A 20059-nucleotide genomic window follows, 5' to 3' on the forward strand; every position below is an offset into this window, starting at 1 on the left:
CCTAATCATGTAAATATGGTTATATTAAAATAAAATTGTAGAAGCATCAAATTGACAGCTTGGGGATGCAATTTACTCCAGCAGAATGTTAAAAGATTTCTATTATCTCAAATGTATATCACTTTGAGTTAAAAACACACCCACAGGCAACATAAATTAATACATATGATTCCTAATCATGTAAATATGGCTAAATTAAAATAGAAATGTAGAAGAAGCATCAAAATGACAGCTAGGAGATGTTATTTACTACAGCGGAACAGTAAAGATCTTTTTTTTTTTAGCTATAATTATTTACTTTTAGAGTTAAAACACACACACAGGCTAGATAAAATTAATATGTATGACTCCTAATTATGTAAATACAGGTAAAGTTAAATAACAATGTAGAAGAAACATCAAAACGACAGCTAGAAGATGTGATTTACTCCAGCAGAACATTAAAGATTTTGTTCAGCTCAAATGTAATTCACTTTTAGAGTTAAAAACCCACACATGCAACATAAAATTTATACGTATGACTTCTAATCATGTAAATATGGCTAAAATAAAATAACAATGTAGAAAAAGCAAAATAACAGCAAAGAGATGTGATTTACTCCAGCAGAACAGTAAAAAAAGTTTAGTTAAAATAATTCACTTTTAGAGTTGAAAAAAACAACATACACGCAACATAAAATTAATACACATGACTTTAATCATGTAAATACAGCTAAAGTTAAATACTAATGTAGAAGAAGTATCAAAAACGACAGCTAGGAGATGTGATTTACTCCAGCAAAACATTAAAGATTTTGTTCAGCTCAAATGTATATCACTTTTAAAGTTAAAAACAACATACAGGTAATATAAAATGAATACGTATGACTCTAAATCATGTAAATATGGCTAAATTAAAATAATACAGTTTAAGAAGCATTGAAATGACAGCTCGGAGATATGATTTACTCCAGAAGTACGTTAAAAGATCTTTTTTTTAGCTCAAATAATTCACTTTTAGAGCTAAAAAACCCATGCAGGCAACATAAAATTAATACGTATGACTCCTAATCATGTAAATATGGATAAAATAAAATAACAATGTAGAAAAAGCATCAAAATAACAGCAAAGAGATGTGATTTACTCCAGCAGAACAGTAAAAAAAAGTTTAGTTAAAATAATTCACTTTTAGAGTTAAAAAAAACAACATACACGCAACATAAAATTAATACACATGACTTTAATCATGTAAATACAGCTAAAGTTAAATACTAATGTAGAAGAAGTATCAAAAACGACAGCTAGGAGATGTGATTTACTCCAGCAAAACATTAAAGATTTTGTTCAGCTCAAATGTATATCACTTTTAAAGTTAAAAACAACATACAGGTAATATAAAATGAATACGTATGACTCTAAATCATGTAAATATGGCTAAATTAAAATAATACAGTTTAAGAAGCATTGAAATGACAGCTCGGAGATATGATTTACTCCAGAAGTACGTTAAAAGATCTTTTTTTTTTAGCTTAAATAATTCACTTTTAGAGCTAAAAAACCCATGCAGGCAACATAAAATTAAGACATATGACTCCTAATCATGTAAATATGGCTAAAATAAAATAACAATGTAGAAAAAGCATCAAAATAACAGCAAAGAGATGTGATTTACTCCAGCAGAACAGTAAAAAAAAGTTTAGTTAAAATAATTCACTTTTAGAGTTAAAAAAAACAACATACACGCAACATAAAATTAATACACATGACTTTAATCATGTAAATACAGCTAAAGTTAAATACTAATGTAGAAGAAGTATCAAAAACGACAGCTAGGAGATGTGATTTACTCCAGCAAAACATTAAAGATTTTGTTCAGCTCAAATGTATATCACTTTTAAAGTTAAAAACAACATACAGGTAATATAAAATGAATACGTATGACTCTAAATCATGTAAATATGGCTAAATTAAAATAATACAGTTTAAGAAGCATTGAAATGACAGCTCGGAGATATGATTTACTCCAGAAGTACGTTAAAAGATCTTTTTTTTAGCTCAAATAATTCACTTTTAGAGCTAAAAAACCCATGCAGGCAACATAAAATTAATACGTATGACTCCTAATCATGTAAATATGGATAAAATAAAATAACAATGTAGAAAAAGCATCAAAATAACAGCAAAGAGATGTGATTTACTCCAGCAGAACAGTAAAAAAAAAGTTTAGTTAAAATAATTCACTTTTAGAGTTAATAAAAACAACATACACGCAACATAAAATTAATACACATGACTTCAATCATGTAAATACAGCTAAAGTTAAATACTATTGTAGAAGAAGTATCAAAAACGACAGCTAGGAGATGTGATTTACTCCAGCAAAACATTAAAGATTTTGTTCAGCTCAAATGTATATCACTTTTAAAGTTAAAAACAACATACAGGTAATATAAAATGAATACGTATGACTCTAAATCATGTAAATATGGCTAAATTAAAATAATACAGTTTAAGAAGCATTGAAATGACAGCTCGGAGATATGATTTACTACAGAAGTACGTTAAAAGATCTTTTTTTTTAGCTCAATAATTCACTTTTAGAGCTAAAAAAACCCATGCAGGCAACATAAAATTAAGACATATGACTCCTAATCATGTAAATATGGATAAATTTAAATAATAATGTAGAAGACGCATTAAAATATAGCTAGGAAAGGAGATTTACTCCAGCAGAATGTTAAAAATTTATTTGAGCTTGAATGCAATTCACTTTTAGAGTTAAAAATCACTCATACAGGTAACATAAAATGAATACGTATGGCTGCTAATCATGTTAATTTGGCTAAATTAAAATAACAATGTAGAAAAAGCATCAAAATGACAGCTCGGAGACGTGATTTACAATGCTTTTACTAAGGAAAATATTTATTTGCTTTGCAGAAAACAGGACAAAAAAAAACAAAACAAGGCAGAGTGATTTCAGGAAGATCATTTTAAGAGCCCGAAACTGTGACGCAATGAAAATGTAACGTAATTAAGACACACTGCATCTTATAAGAGCAAAAAAACACATCATTAAACACTGACAAATGTGTCACATCAGGACCAATCCACCTCCTTCAAAATGCTCTTGTTTGCAGGACTGAAGAAGTATTGCAGGCATGCTTAAAAAAAAAATGAAGTAATAAATAACAGTTCAATGGGGGACGCAGTGCAAGTGAGTTGGGATGCACATGGCTTGTCAAAAGCGTTCATATCTGGCCCAGCGAACACCAGATTTTTCAGCGAGCGTCTTTTACTCCCAAAAGAGCGCAGACGGGGGTTTGGATGGTGGCCAGATGAGGACAAAAAGGGCCATCTGTCCTTTAAAGACCTTAAACCGAATAAAAAAGGGAGCGCGGGCTGGAGAGCATCCGTTCCTTTTCATGTCACGTCCATATTGTGGCTCTTTTTTGACCAACATCTCAATCACACAATTCGTTTCTCTCCCAACATACTTACAACGGCGCAAATATTTACATATTCAGACAAGTTGGTACTGTAAACAGAGGGCTTTTAGCCAATTGTTTTCATCTTTGGATTTTGATTGACATGCTACATACGACAGACAGATTTCATATATTACCACACATATCCTCAGTAGCATGGGGCAAACAGGCAAATAATTAAAAATAATGAAAACCTTAAAAGAAATAAATCAAGGTATATGTTAATATATAAAAAGAACAGTGTATACGAAGTATCAAAATGGATTATGGAATGGAGTAAAAATATATTTGTCTTTTTTTTTTGTGCTGGGCAAAGATTAGTCGTAATTAATCACATCCAAAATAGAAGTTTGTTTTAATACAATACAATAATTGTTTTAATGTGTGTGAATTATATATATTTGTTATGTATATGTGATTGACAAACATACATACAATCAATACTGTTTTGTTGCATAGATATTTTCCGTTGACATATAATTTGTATCATATACATATATATTTTATATCCATTTATACCGTGGCTGGTAAGGCTTAATGTGCTGCAATTTAGAAAAACATATGCAATTACAAAAACACTAGCAAATTAAGAATAGCAATTAATTTTCAATTAAATTTAAAATTTTAATTTAAATTAATCTTAATCAATTTTCCCACAACACAAACAAATAAAACGTGAGAGAAAATGTAGCGCATTTTCTTAAATTGTTTGCGTTGTGTGAAAATGCATCGCTTTTTCGTAATTTGTTTGTGTTGTGGAAAAAGTCAGCGTTTTCGTACTTTGTTTGCGTTGTGTGAAAACATATTTGCGTTTTTGTAATTTGTTTGCATTTTAAAAAAATTTTGCGTTTTCTTAATGTGTTTGTGCTGTGAGAAAATGTACCGTTTACAATTTGTTTGCGTTGTGAAAAAATGTAGCGCGTTTTTTTCATTTGTTTGTGTTTTGAGAAAGTGCAGACTTTTTTTACATTTGTTAGCATTTTGAGAAAATGTAGCACGTTTTCTTAATTTGTTAGCATTTTGAGAATATGTAGCGTTTTCTTAATTTGTTTGCGTTTAGAGAAAGTGCAGATATTTTTTTAATTAGTTTGCGTTTTGTGAAAATGTAGCGTGTTTTCTTCATTTGTTTGCACTTTGAGAAAATGTAGCGCGTTTTCTTAATTTATTTGCGTCGTAAGAAAGTGCAGAGCATTTTTTAAATTTGTTTGCGTTGTGAAAAAATGCAGTGCATTTTCTTAATTTGTTCGCATTGTGTGAAGATGTAGCATGTTTTCCTGATTTGTTTGCATTGTGAGAAAATGTAGCTGTTTTATTAATTTGTTTGCGTTGTGAAAAATTGTAGCACGTTTATTTAGTTTGCGTTGTGAGAAAATGTAGTGCATTTACTTCATTTGTTTGCCTTGTGAGAAATTGTAGCGCGTTTTCTTAATTTGTTTGCGTTGCGAGAGTGCAGAGCATTTTCTTAATTAGTTTGTGTTGTGCGAAGATGTAGCGCATTTTCTTGATTTGTTTGTGTTGCGAGGAAATGCAGCACATTTTATTAATTTGTTTGCGTTGTGAAAATCTGTAGCATGTTTACTTCATTTGTCTGCGTTGTGAGAACACGCAGCACTTTTTTATGTCTATATGCATTGTGAGGATTTGCGGCACGTGTGCTGTCAAACCAATGATCTTTTCTTAATTTGCTAGCATTATTTGTAAGTGCATCTACTTTCTTAAATTGCAGCACGTTAAGCTCTCTCATCCACTGTAAAATTAACATTTTTAAAAATTCTCAAATATATACCTAGCACACGCATATATTAAGTCAAAACAAACTTTCATTTTGGATGCAATTAATCTTTGCCCAGCTCTATTTATTTTTCTGGTTTATTAAATAAAAAAGGACTAAGTAAAATAATAATTAAAGAGATAGTTCACCCAAAAACGACTCATTTATTGATTATACTTGTGTTCGAGTTTCTGTTGAACGTAAAAAAAAAAGAAACATACTGAAGAATGTTAGAATTTGCTAGCTATTAAGTACAATAGCATTTTTACAATAGAAGTCAATGGCTGCTGGTTTCCATCATAAACATTTTGTAAATATTCTCCTCTGCATTTTAACTTTTTGAGGTGAACTATCTTTTATAAAGCATGTCTATAAATACAGAGCCTATCGCCCCAGCGCAGTAGATCTTAATCTCATGACGTCTCGTTGACAGTCCTGTCCAACTGTATGACTTTTGCTGTCTCATTTGACCTGCGAATATATAAAATGCATTATTAATCGACATCAACACTGATTATCCAATCAGAAGTGGCAGTAGAAGGGGAAAGGGGCGGTACCTGTGCGTGTGGAGGTCTATGAGAATGGCTTTTTGCGCATGTGTTTCATTGGTGCTGAGTAAAAGTGGGCGGTGCTCTGCTTTGTGTAGCTCCGCCTCTTCTTCTTTGTGCTGCTGCTCGAAGCGCCAGGCTGCCATTACGTCAGCCTGACGATCCCATTCTGGATATTCACCTCCCAGACCGATGGGGTGAGGCTCGTCCAGACCCCCGGGCTCCTGAATGGACAACAGGCTCCGGGACTTCACTGCAGAAAACAATCAACAGATACATTTTTAAATATATTTATTATATGAATAATAGATATACAAGGCGGCACGCTGGCTCAGTGGTAAGCACTGTCACCTCACAGCAAGAAGGTCACTGGTTCCAGCACCGGCTGGGCCAGTTAGCTTTCTGTGTGGAGTTTGTATGTTCTCCCCATGTTGGGTGGGTTTCCTCCAGGTGCTCCGGTTTCTCCCACAGTACACAGATATATGCTATAGGTGAACTGGATGAAGTAATTTGGATGTAGTGTATGAGAGTGTGTGTGAATGTGAGTGTGTATAGGTGGTTCCCAGTATTGGGGTTGCAGCTGAAATATTAACTTAATATTTTTAGCCTGTTTGATTGATGCAAGTTAAGAAAAGTTTATTTGATTTAACTCAAAAATATAATGCAGCAAGATTTTTTAAAAAGTGTAGTAATTGAGTAAAAAGTGAGTAAACGGGTTACCTTAAAAAGACAAGGTGACTTTACTTGAGTAAAATCAAAAGTGACTAATCTTATTATATCATGGAACTGTAAAGGAGAATTAATTGTTATAATTATGCACATAGATCATTTACTTAATCATTTTAAAGCAATGACTTTATGAGCTTACTCACTTTAAGCAAAGTCAACTAATCGATTTGCACACTTGATAATAAATTGAATAATTTGTCTAAATATTGTTTATTTGTCAAACAAAATTACATTTTTGTTTTATAAAATTCTAAAATAATTTATAACATTCAATTTAAACTATTACAAATAACTACCAAATTATATTCTAAAATAAAAATAATAATAGATAAATACTATATATATATATATATATATATATATATATATATATATATATATATATATATATATATATATATATATATATATATATATATATATATATATATATATATAAAATAAATAGGAAAAATTTAAAATTATAAAAAAACCTAATGAAAAAATCTAAAACTAATAATTACAATTAAAAAATAAATAATAAATAAATAAATAAATAAAATATAAACATAAATAAATTAATAAATAATAATAAAGAAAATATAAAAATAAGTATAAAATAAAATATAAAAATAATAGAAAAATAAATAAAACAATAAATCTATAAAAATAAATAAATAAATATGTAAAACATAAAAAATTATAATAAAAAATAAATAAATGAAAAAAAAATAAATATGAAAATAAATAAATAAACAAACACTGCTGAAAAATTAAGGGAACACTTGGAGTTACATTGTGTTGTTAAAGTGTTCCATTTATTTATCTTTACCCGTATATACATAAACACACATATACATTAATATGATTATTATAATACACTATATATTAAGTAGCATTACAATATTTCTGAAGTTATTATGAAACATGCTGGATTGTTTATTAATATTGTTTTTGAGTAATTTATGTTTGTATGTGTTTGTTGTGTCATGATGCTACTGCCCTAATTTAATTGCCCCTGGCAGGATGGCAGGATTAATAAAAAGTTGCTAAACCTAACTTAAACTTAAACCTACACTTACAAAAAATTTCTAATAAATATGTCATCTTTTTATATTTTACTAATGTCATTATCAAACATTACAGATAACAATTTCATGTATTTATTTATATTCAAAATAAACAATCTAAAATTATATATACAAACCATTTTAAATTAAAAAATACATCTATTCATTTGTATATAATTATTTAAGTATATATTTGAAACATTTTGAATATAATATTGATATAAATTCAATATCTGTTCAGGTTTATTTCTGTTCAGGACACTTTAATTTTCTATCTTGTTCCTCTATTGTTTTTGACATATAAAACACTCATAAATCGATCAATACAGTTAACCGATTATGATTTATTGTCCAAATACCCACAATGTAATTTAAGATGGCATTTCAGTCACTAATCAGATTGATTAAATCATCCAAATACTGTGTTTTCATTGTAGTAGGTATGATATTCATTTCATTTTAAATAATATACTAATACAATTTCAATATCTGTACATTACACTCTTAAGACACTTTACAGGAGTTGCATTCAAACCAGTAACACCAGACGCAAAAGCCAAATCATGTCAGCTGAGCGTTAGCGATCTGATCTGGATATTAATATCAGGTGCTGCAGTACTGCTCAAAATCACAGGAGAGCAGCTCTTTTATTAATGCACTATCAAACACGTCTTTAGACAATGACATTTAGCTCGAGTGCTGCATTAGCGGAGTGACGTGTGGGAGCAGATCAGAGATCAGCCGTCGCTCTGCTTTTAAAGGCCTGATAATCACGAGTCAAACACAGTCATTTCTGCAGCCATTACACACACACACACACACACACACACACACACACACACACACACACACACACACACACACACACACACACACACGATAATGAGCAAATCACCGGAGACTGCAGTCGCGCGCGTGTGTGTTAGTGCTCGATCGATATTAAAATAATGGCACTCTTGTACCTTGGTATTAAAATGTCATCGATACTTCAGGCAACAAATTAAAGAGGCTCAGACTACTGATGATGAGTTAATATTAAACCTTGACCCAAACAAACACAAACAGATGTCGATATACTGTTGATTATGCAAATTAGACACTGTTTGCTGTTTGAATAGATTTGATAAAGGACAAACTGTGATGAATCTGAGCCTCAAAACTGAATTCTCACACTATAGCCCCTTTCACACATACAGACCTTTCCGGAAAATTACCGGCAATTTTCCGGAAAGGTTGTATGTGTGAACAGGCCCTTTTTGAAAATACCGGTAAATTCGTTCTGGCTATTTTCCGGAAAGAGAAGTTGTAACATTACCGGTAATTTGCCGGAATGCTGCGCTGTGTGAATGCAGAAGGAAGATTGCCGGAATAAGCGCGTCCACATCTAGAACGGGCTGACGTGAAACACCTGCTTTAGCCAATCAGAACAGTCAGACGCATTCACGTGCGCGCGGTTTATGAGAATAAAAGCCTTTGAATATTTTTTCCAGACACCTTTAGCTGCTAGATGTTAGTCAGATAATGTTTCTATGTTCCTTCTTAATGCTGTGTAAATAATTATCGATAAAATGTTTATGATAATCCGTTGTTTGTTTACCTTCAAGCTCTGCGTGTGCCCGTGAGCGCCCATAGCGCCAGCACACACACATATCATGAACATCTCGACATGCGAAAGTGTTTTTCTATGTTTTCATTAGAGTTGTTCATAATACTGATCCATTCACAGAGTTTGTAATGTAGTCAAATGTTTACAAACACAAGTGCAGCCGTTTAGAGGTCATTTCTGGTTAATGATGTCAGAATTTACCGGCATTTTGCGATGGATGTGTGAATGCTCTTTTCCGGAAAAATTCCGTAACGTCCTCGACTGTGTGAACAGCGCTTTTTTGAATTTACCGGTAAAGTAGTTCCGGAAATTTTCCGGATATTTACCGGTATCACTGTGTGAAAGGGGCTATTGTGGTTTGTTCATGTTTAGTCAACTGTATGTTCACAAAATGTATAACTCCAGTTCTTAATTCTGATTGGTTGAGCCATGTAGTTGTAGTAAAATAGTTTATTAATATATGTCTGTAACTGATCTTTGGCAATCACTCCTCTATCAGTAGCGAGCTATAGAACTTGCTTTACTCACTTTGTTTTATTTTGTGAAACTTTACTACATATACTGAATAATCCTTTTATAAAAGCATTAAATAAACCCTGGGAAGCCGTGGTTTATAGCGATTTTATAACTGCTACGTGGAGTTTAGGCTAAAAATGTATATGAAAATGATTCTGCTTAATTTGCTTTGGTTTATTTTGTGAAACTGTTTTAGAAAAGAAAGAAATAAAAGCAATAAACCATGTGAAGCTGTGGTTTACAGTGATTTTATAACCGCTAAGGGGATTTTAGGCTAAACCGGTACATGAAGATGATTCCGTTTTACTTACTTTGTTTTATATTGTGAAGCTTTACTATGTACATAAAATAACCGTTTTATAAAAGCAATAAATCATGTGAAGCTGTGGTTTACAGCGATTTTATCACAGCTTAGGGGATTTTAGGCTAAAACTGTAAATGAAGATGATTCTGTTATATTTTGTGAAGCTTTACTATGTACATACAGTAAAATATCCGTTTTATAATAGCAATAAATAAAAGCAATAAATCATGTGAAGCTGTGGTTTACAGCGATTTTATAACAGCTTAGGGCATATGTGTCAAAGCCAGATTCTGGAGGGCCGGAGCCCTGCAGAGTTTAGTTCTAACCCTAATTAAACACACCTGATCAAACTATTTGAGTGCTTTAGGCTTGTTTGATACCTACAGATAGGTGTGTTGAAGCAGGGCTGAAAACTAAAATCTGCAGGGCTCCGGCCCTCAAGGAATTGACTTTGACACCCCTGGCTTAGGGGATTTCAGGCTAAAACTGTACATGAAGATGATTCTGGTTTATTATGTGAAGCCTTACTATGTACATAAAATAACCATTTTATAAAAGCAACAAGTTATATAAAGCTGTGGTCTACAGTGACTTTATAACAGCTGAGGGGATTTTTAGGCTAAACCTGTAAATGCAAATGATTCTGTTCCATTCACTTTGTTTTATTTTGTGAAACTTTAATATGTACATATAATAACCATTTTATAAAAGCAATAAATCATGTGAAGCTGTGGTTTACAGCGATTTTAATACAGCTAAAGGGGTTTTAGGCTAAATCTGTACATGAAAATGATTGTTGTATTTTGTGAAGCTTTACTATGTACATAAAATAACCGTTTTATAAAAGCAATAAATCATGTGAAGCTGTGGTTTACAGCGATTTTATCACAGCTTAGGGGATTTTAGGCTAAAACTGTAAATGAAGATGATTCTGTTATATTTTGTGAAGCTTTACTATGTACATACAGTAAAATATCCGTTTTATAATAGCAATAAATAAAAGCAATAAATCATGTGAAGCTGTGGTTTACAGCGATTTTATAACAGCTTAGGGCATATGTGTCAAAGCCAGATTCTGGAGGGCCGGAGCCCTGCAGAGTTTAGTTCTAACCCTAATTAAACACACCTGATCAAACTATTTGAGTGCTTTAGGCTTGTTTGATACCTACAGATAGGTGTGTTGAAGCAGGGCTGAAAACTAAAATCTGCAGGGCTCCGGCCCTCAAGGAATTGACTTTGACACCCCTGGCTTAGGGGATTTCAGGCTAAAACTGTACATGAAGATGATTCTGGTTTATTATGTGAAGCCTTACTATGTACATAAAATAACCATTTTATAAAAGCAACAAGTTATATAAAGCTGTGGTCTACAGTGACTTTATAACAGCTGAGGGGATTTTTAGGCTAAACCTGTAAATGCAAATGATTCTGTTCCATTCACTTTGTTTTATTTTGTGAAACTTTAATATGTACATATAATAACCATTTTATAAAAGCAATAAATCATGTGAAGCTGTGGTTTACAGCGATTTTAATACAGCTAAAGGGGTTTTAGGCTAAATCTGTACATGAAAATGATTGTTGTATTTTGTGAAGCTTTACTATGTACATAAAATAACCATTTTATAAAAGCAAAAAGTTATATAAAGTCTACAGTGATTTTATAACAGCTAAAGGGATTTTAGGCTAAATAAGTAAGTGAAAATTTTTAATTCATTTTTAATTCTGTGAAGCTTTACTACATACATAAAATAACTGTTTTAAAATAGCAAAAAATGATGTGAATCTGTGTTTTATAGTGATTTTATAACTTTTAAGGGGACTTTAGGCTAAAAATGTTCATGAAAATGACTCTATTTTACTCACTTTGTTTTATTTTGTGAAGCATTATTATGTACACAAAATAACCATTTATTAAAAGCAATAAATCAGGTGTAGCTGTGGTTTACAGCGATAATAATACAGCTAAGGGCATTTTAGGCTAAATCTGGAAATTAAGAACAATTCTGTTTTATTGGCTTTGCTTTATTTTGTCAAACTTTAATACATATAATGAATAATCATTTTATAAAACCAATAATCCCTGTGAAGCCGTGATTTACAGTCATTTTATAACAGGTAAGGGAAATTTTCTCATCCTTCACTTGTTCCAAACCTGTTTAAGTTTCTAAATCAATTGTTCCAAACTAGTTTGAAGACAGATATTTTGAAGAATGTTGGAAACCAGCATCCACTGACTTCCAAAGCATTTTTTTCCTACTATGGGAGCTAAAGGCTACCAGTTTTCAGCACTGTTCAAACTATCGTCCTTTGTGTTCACCAGGAACAATAATCTCATTAAGGTTTGAGAACCACTAGAGGAAGAGTCCATTTTTATTTTTGGATGAACTGTCTCTTTAAGGTGCTCTTACCTGTGGTGGTGTAGGAGTCGTGTATGGAGATCTCTCTGCTCAGATCTGCTTTGGTGATGGAGGAGCACGGGCTCAGGCCTGGATAGAAGCTCCCCAAGAAGAGTGAAAAACACAGAACCACCACCTGCACAATGACAGACCATCCTCAGTGTAAACACAGCACTGCTTCTTCCTCACTCACACACACAGACATTGAGTTAGGTGGTTTACGAGGACTTTCCATAGATGTGATGTATTTTATACTGTAAAAAAAAATGTATTATATGGCCATACCCACCATTAGCCCTAAACTCAACCAAAAACCATGTTAAATATGATTTTTAAGCATTGTGAATTATACGGATACATTAACCCCCTATAGAGTACAACAGGGTCATACCCATGTCATTATATAAATTTCTGTCCTTGTAAACTACCAAAACCAGTACACACACACACACCTCATTTTAATGAGGACATTACATAGAATTCCATTGTTTTTATATCAGGTCAATGATACTGTCTATTGCAGGAATGGGCAAACTTGATCCTGGAGGTCACTTGGAGGTCACCCAGCCTACTTGCAGTAAAATCCCTTCCACTTGGAGGTCTCCAGGCTGCAGCGATACATACTTGAAACTGTGCAGGACACCCAAGTAGGTATCGCTGCAGCCCGGAGACCTGCAAGTGGGAGGGACTTATGCCACAAGTGGGCTGGGTTGCTGCAGGTGAGGTGGAATGAAATACCCTCACTTGTGGCTCATTTTGACATCTCACAATGTAAGTAAGAACAATTAAGCTCTCACAACTATAGCTAATCCTGTACACACACACGCACACGTGCATGAGCGGAGTGTTCACACAGAGACAGAGCGGGATGGCTCACCATGAGGCACGTGGAGGTCTGGGTGCCCGTCACCCTGCAGGACCGCGGGACCTTTCCTGCCACCACCGCCTGCAGAGAGTGCAGCTGCTGCAGCAGAGACCTGACTCACACACGGAGAGACAGAGAAAGACACACACCATCAGTACACATCATAATGCATAAATCATCATCATCAACCAAAAAAGCAAACAAAAGTGTCAGATCACAAGATTTGCTCATTAGTGCAGTTTGAGGGTCTCACTTGTTAGTGCACTCCAGGTTTTCCACTTTCCTGCGTAACTCGTGGTTCTCGTTAGAGCACGTCTCCACCCTGTGGATAAAGAGAGCACTGCAATGTCACCAGCTCTAAATGTTGTAGAACTAGTGCATTTCTTTAGCATGAAACTGGATTTGCAACACATTTTCCTTTCGAGATGTGCCTTATTTATGAAGTTTAAAATAAAAATAAAAATATTTTAAGCTCATGAATATATTTAAAATGTATATTTTTGACCAAATTTCATATGACTTCTGAATTATTGAGATAATATTTCACTCGCAAAATAGGTTTAATTAAATTTAATGTATATAATGCCATATACTGTATAAAACAGGCCTGTTTTAATTTTGCATTGCTAAATAGAAAATAAAGTAATAAATAATTTGAAATGCACCAGAAAATCTGACCATTCACATGTACTTAATAAACATAACATTTATAACCCTATCACAAACCAAACCATCGCTCAGACTTACTTCTTCTCTAAGGCATCCACATACTCTTTCTTTTTCCTGCGACTCTCCTGTGCTGAAATCTGATGGAGAAATAAATGTTGACTATAGACATTAGCTGTAATACTTCTCTTAAAAATATGCATCATCATCTTACAGTAATACCATATTGATGAATGTGCTGAAACATGACACTCACCTTGTTCTTGATCTTTCTGCGGATCTTCTTCAGTGCTTTCTCCTCAGCCTTGGACAGGGGCAGTTTGGTGGGCACGGGGTATCCTTCAGCAATGAGGGTCCGTTTCTCCTCCTCGGTCAATAAAAGGGGACCAGAGCCCTGCAGTTTCTGTCATAACAGATGAAAGGAGATCATATGACCATCTTCTTTAAAGGTATGGCCTTTTTAATTGACGTAATTTTTAAACATATATTTCTTTAACAGCATAGAAAAATGGAAGAAAAAAAACCCCAAAAAATATTAAATAGAAATAAAATCTAAAAAAATGGATTGTTCGCGTTAACAAGATCAAAGTAAATAAATAATAACGATAATATGTATATATAAATAAATATATATATATATATATATATATATATATATATATATATATATATATATATATATATATATATATATATATATATATATATAAAATATAAAAATATAAGTATAAATATTAGCAACCCTGTTTATTTGTAGACTATCGGAAAAAAATTAGCCTTAAGGGGCTAATAATTTTGACCTTAAAATGGTGTTTAAAAAATTTGAAACTGCTTTTATTCAAGTCGAAATAAAACAAATAAGACTTTCTCTAGAAAAAAAAAATATTATCAGACTTACTGTGAAAATTTTCTTGCTCTGTTAAACATTATTTGGAAAATATTTTAAAAAGAAAAACATTCAAAGGGGGGCTAATAATACTGACTTTAACTCTTTGAAGATCACACCGTACAAACACTTCTTTTGATCCTGCACTGCATAAAGCTGAAAGTGTGAACAGTACGTTTGGTGTGTACTTACATGTGGAGCGGTCAGCAGGGGAGAGCTGGACAGAGATGAAGGGGCTCGCGGCGCCACCTTGAGGACAGCGGGGGTCTGTGTGGGACTGGCAGGAGCGCAGGGGTGAACGGGACTCTGACTGCCCTCCGAATCACTTCCCACTGAGCTGGGAGGAGTTGGTGGCATCTGAAGACACTCCAGACCTGGACAACAGCATGACACTGAACGCTCAATCATGGCCTAATAATACACATTTTTCTAATTTCGCTGCATTGTTATGTCTTCTTTCATTTCAAGATTAAGTTCTAAACAATCCTAAACAATTACCAAAATTAAGAACCCAGTTATTTAAATTGTGTCAACAAAAATATTGGGACATTTTTTGAAGTATTTAAGTTAAATATTTTATTAAGGTAAAATATTTAATTTAATAATTTATAATTTATTTATAATAGATTTATATTTATTTATTTTATATATTTATATCAATTTATATATTTATATATATATTTTTATTTATTCATGTTTATATTCATATTTTTTATATTAACATATTTTTATATTTATACATTTTTATATTCATATATTTTTATATTTAATTATATTTATTCATAAATTTTTATATTTATATATTTTTATATTTATTTACTTTTATAATTATTTATTTTTATTTGTATATATTTTATATTTATTTATACAATTTATATATATTTAATATGCATTTATATTTATATTCAATTATTTTTTATATATTTATATATTTGTACATTTATTTATTTATTTTTATATTTATTTTTATATTTATTTATTTTACATTCATTTATTTATTTTGATATTTATTTTTATATTTTGTTTTTACATATTTTATATTTATTTATTTTTGCATATATATATATATATATATATATATATATATATATATATATATATATATATAGAATAGAAGAATAGAAGAATAGAAGAATAGAAGAATAGATGGATGGATGGATGGATGGATGGATGGATGGATGTACAAATGAACTAATTGATGTATAGAACGATAGATGGATGCATGGATGGATAGATGGGGGAGGGGTGTGTAGGATGAGGACACATAATTACATAACTTTCTTACATTTATTTTCAAATAAACTCTATAAATTTGGTACACAAATATCATTTATTTAGTTATTTAAAAAACAAAACAAATTATTCTTATTAATAAAATACTGCTTTAATTAAATATTTAAATCCTTCATATTTTTGTAAATATTAATGAAATCAAATTGCAATTATTAAATAATTGTAAATAATAAATAAAGTGTGCCATTCAATCAAATAAATCTGAATATACAAAAATAATTATTAAAAAAAAAAAAGTAATAAATCTGAATATTAATCTACTGAACCAAAAAAACATGAATACTTAATTTATTATGACAATTATAATTCTCAAATGGCCACAAAATAATTTAAACTTTTAAATTATTATTACATTATACATAGCCTCCCTTTACTGTACTATATTTTGATAATTATATTTTAGCATACCATATTATTTACTGCACTAAACAATGAATTAAACTTTTTATTTGTAATTTTTTATTGGTATTTAACAAGACCATAGTTTATGAAAACAGAATAAGACACAGAATACTTACACTCTTATTTTCCCACTATCCCCTCAAAATAAAACTAAATTAAATTAAATGTCTTAATTGAAAACAAACATATCCTCCAAAAAAGACAAGTATCTAGTTTATAAATAAATCAGTAAATAAGAGTAATAAAAATCTGCTATTGTTTTTTTACAGTGCAGTAATTGCAAAACATGTCTGGATCTGTGCTTTTTTTTTACCTTTAGGCGAGAGGTTCAAGAACTGATCGACTTCATGGGGCTCCAGTTTAATCTGTGGACTGTTGCTGTCCTCCTTCACCTGAGGGAGACTCAGGGATTGGGCGGAATCACAGCTGTCAATCACAGGCTCAGGGGCAGAGCCTGCAGGGGTCACTGTGAGGGTCAGAGCAGGCAGCGGGACACAGAGTAGAGGCTCCATCTTTATTCCTTTATCCTCCTGCTCCATTGGCCACTCGTCTGACTCTGAATCAGCTGAGGAAACAAGACTTTACTTTATTAACCTTTTTCTTTTTATTAGGGCACAGGCGCAACCATTAATCTTTTTGGCCCAAGATTTCAGGTCTCATTTTTAGGCATTAAAAACAGCTTGTTACGCTGCTTGATGTTGCAAACTGATATTTATTATATTATTCTACTTTTTTTCATATAAAGTCTTGAGCACACTTGTTTGCAGAGCGATTAGTTTGAGGATTTTCTGCTGTTATTATTCCTAGTCATTTCTCCCATAGGCAACAGAACTGGAAGTTCTAAAACGATCACAAAAATGAGCTTATAATATCACATTGCAGAACGAGGACAATATTAAAGGGATTTAAATGACTTCTTTTGCTTACTGTGAATTTTTTTATTTACTGTTTTTTTTTTTTTTTTTTTTTTTTACAACGAAGCTGTTTGTGTGTGTAACAATTCTACCAAGAACAAAGTCCAAGGCAAAAGGAAGTGGGTTTCCAGAACAGAACAGAAAGCATTTGTTCAAAGTCTTTGTTTGCATTTCTGCCATCATCATGATTTAGCTATAATATTATGATTTACACATTTGATATGCTTTCATTTTAGCTTCAAATATATATAGAAAAAAATGAATAAATAAAACCTTTGCCAACGAAGTGACATAAATAATATTCAAAGGTTAATATTGAGTTCAGTCTTTAACAATAACATTTAAATTATTTAAATATTTAAAAATGATAATACTTTAATTTAAACAATAACTTACAAACTTCATTTAAGTTTCATTCACTTGTTTTTATTGTTTATGTTAACGTAAGTAAATAATTTACTTTATTATTTGATACGTTTTTCTTACACCTACTTTAATTTTTTATTTTAAATAATTCCAATTAAATAAATATTAATAATAATACCAATTAAACATTTTAATAAGAAGTAAATGGGTATGAAATGATTTTAACATAAACAAATATTTTTGTGGATATAATTTGATACAATAATGTATCTATTTTATCTATCTATCTATCTATCTATCTATCTATCTATCTATCTATCTATCTATCTATCTATCTATCTATCTATCTATCTATCTATCTAACATGACCTTTGACCTATAACCTAAACAACAAATAAATGTCAATCATGTCGTTACACATATTATTAATGTTTTATTTCCCACATATAAGAAATAAATTGATGCCATCTACCTGTAGATACGTAGATGAAGAGGCGCCCTCTAGTGTACCTAGGGTGATAATGGTCTGTGTTCGAACTGGCTAAAATGTGCAATGACGTTAGCCGTTTCAAACATAACAGGGGGCGCTAAACTGCGGTTTTCTCTGTGTTATTATCTATGATGTTTAACAGGGTAAATGAATGTTCACAGCATGTCTGATAATTTTTTTTTCTACTGGATAAAGTCTTATTTGTTTTTTTGGCAGTAATAAAAGCAGTTTTAAATAAATATTTTTCTAAAATTAATTTTAAGGTCACTAATTATCTCCTAGAAGCAATATATTTTTTTCAATGGTCTCCAGAACAAACTATCGTTATACAATAACTTGACTAATTACCCTGAACTGTCTAGTTAACCTAATTAACCTGGTGAAGAATTTACATGTCACTTTAAGCTGTATATCTATCTATCTATCTATCTATCTATCTATCTATCTATCTATCTATCTATCTATCTATCTATCTATCTATCTATCTATCTATCTATCTATCTATCTATCTGTCTGTCTGTCTGTCTGTCTGTCTGTCTGTCTGTCTGTCTGTCTGTCTGTCTGTCTGTCTGTCTGTCTGTCTGTCTGTCTGTCTGTCTATCTATCTATCTATCTATCTATCTATCTACATGTACATAATAAAACCAGTACTACAACTACTACTACTACTACTACTAATAATAATAATAATACCACCATTGAATTATTGATTTAAAAATGGACATGAAATAAATGGGCCAAACAAAATTATTTTAACATAAAAATATTGTTGTAGATATATTTTATAATATAATAATAATAATAATTTATTTTTATCTGTATTTATAATTTTTTCTAACTAGTTTATTTTTCTCTCACTAATTAGTTTATTTATCATTATTGTCTGTCAACTGGCTGCTTTGTAATTCAGACTAAATGAATCCAGATGTGCATCCTGGCCCAAAATCTCACCAGCGTCGCTGCCGGGTTCTCCAGGCAAATGAGAGAGCGGCGACTGTGGGCGTGAGTCTCCGCACAGAGAGTAACTGTGTTCAGCCTGGATGTGTGGTGGCACTGGAGACGCACGGGTCAGCTCCTCCTCAGTGTCCATCGCATCTCCACGGCCCGACAGAAATGGGTCGCTTAACAGCTGCCCGAGCAAAGCCTCCTGGGACAAATCATCCAGCAGGTCCGTGAAGTGCTGCACAACAAGAGAAATAAAAAAACATTCACTCACAAAACATTATTATTTTTTAGCAAGGAAGACTTGTCTGTTTATAGTGTCTGGCTTTAAGAAGAAGATTAAATTAAATGTGCCGATTGGCTGCTGCCACATATTTCTGCCTTGTGATTGGCCCTCAGATAGACCCAGTAAATATGCGCAGAGTTTATTTGAATTGATATTGTACATCAGGCCAGTCCTAATAACACTTTAAACAAAGATCATTATTTGCTTTGACTTACATTTTATGAATCACCAAGGACCAACTAAAAATCCTCTTCAAACGCTTCACTAAAGAAAAAATTCATCCCATATTGCCTGAGGATGAGCAAATGAGCTGTGAAGTTTCATTCATGGTGGACTTTTCCTTTAAATAGACTTTAATCACAGACTATAAACCATCAGCGCATTTCTTTGAAGATCAGATCACACAGCCTGGAGGAATAAACTAAACTGGTGCCTTCAGGGTACCCAGTTCCACCAATCACAGCGCAGCATGCTTTCTCTCAGCCAATTAGACGGCTTGCTCATATCCAGGTGTGTTTTGAGGTCAGAAAGCAGCAGGTTTTCTTCTCCTTGGCATTCC

General features: G+C 32.0%; 1 protein-coding gene across 1 annotated transcript in view; it reads right to left on the reverse strand.

The window, feature by feature from the left end:
* Window positions 1-2881: 2881 nt before the first annotated feature.
* Window positions 2882-20059, reverse strand: part of creb3l2 (cAMP responsive element binding protein 3-like 2) — a 40648-nt gene continuing 23470 nt past the window's right edge. The window contains 10 exon segments of the mRNA NM_001080651.3: window positions 2882-5710; window positions 5797-6040; window positions 12403-12526; window positions 13268-13367; window positions 13509-13577; window positions 14003-14061; window positions 14178-14324; window positions 15000-15181; window positions 16816-17067; window positions 19224-19452. Of these exon segments, the coding sequence (NP_001074120.1) occupies window positions 5653-5710; window positions 5797-6040; window positions 12403-12526; window positions 13268-13367; window positions 13509-13577; window positions 14003-14061; window positions 14178-14324; window positions 15000-15181; window positions 16816-17067; window positions 19224-19452 (1464 nt within the window). The 3' untranslated portion in view covers window positions 2882-5652.

Source organism: Danio rerio, chromosome 4 (assembly GCF_052040795.2).
Source record: "Danio rerio strain M-AB ecotype USA chromosome 4, GRCz13ab, whole genome shotgun sequence".
NCBI lineage: Eukaryota > Metazoa > Chordata > Actinopteri > Cypriniformes > Danionidae > Danio > Danio rerio.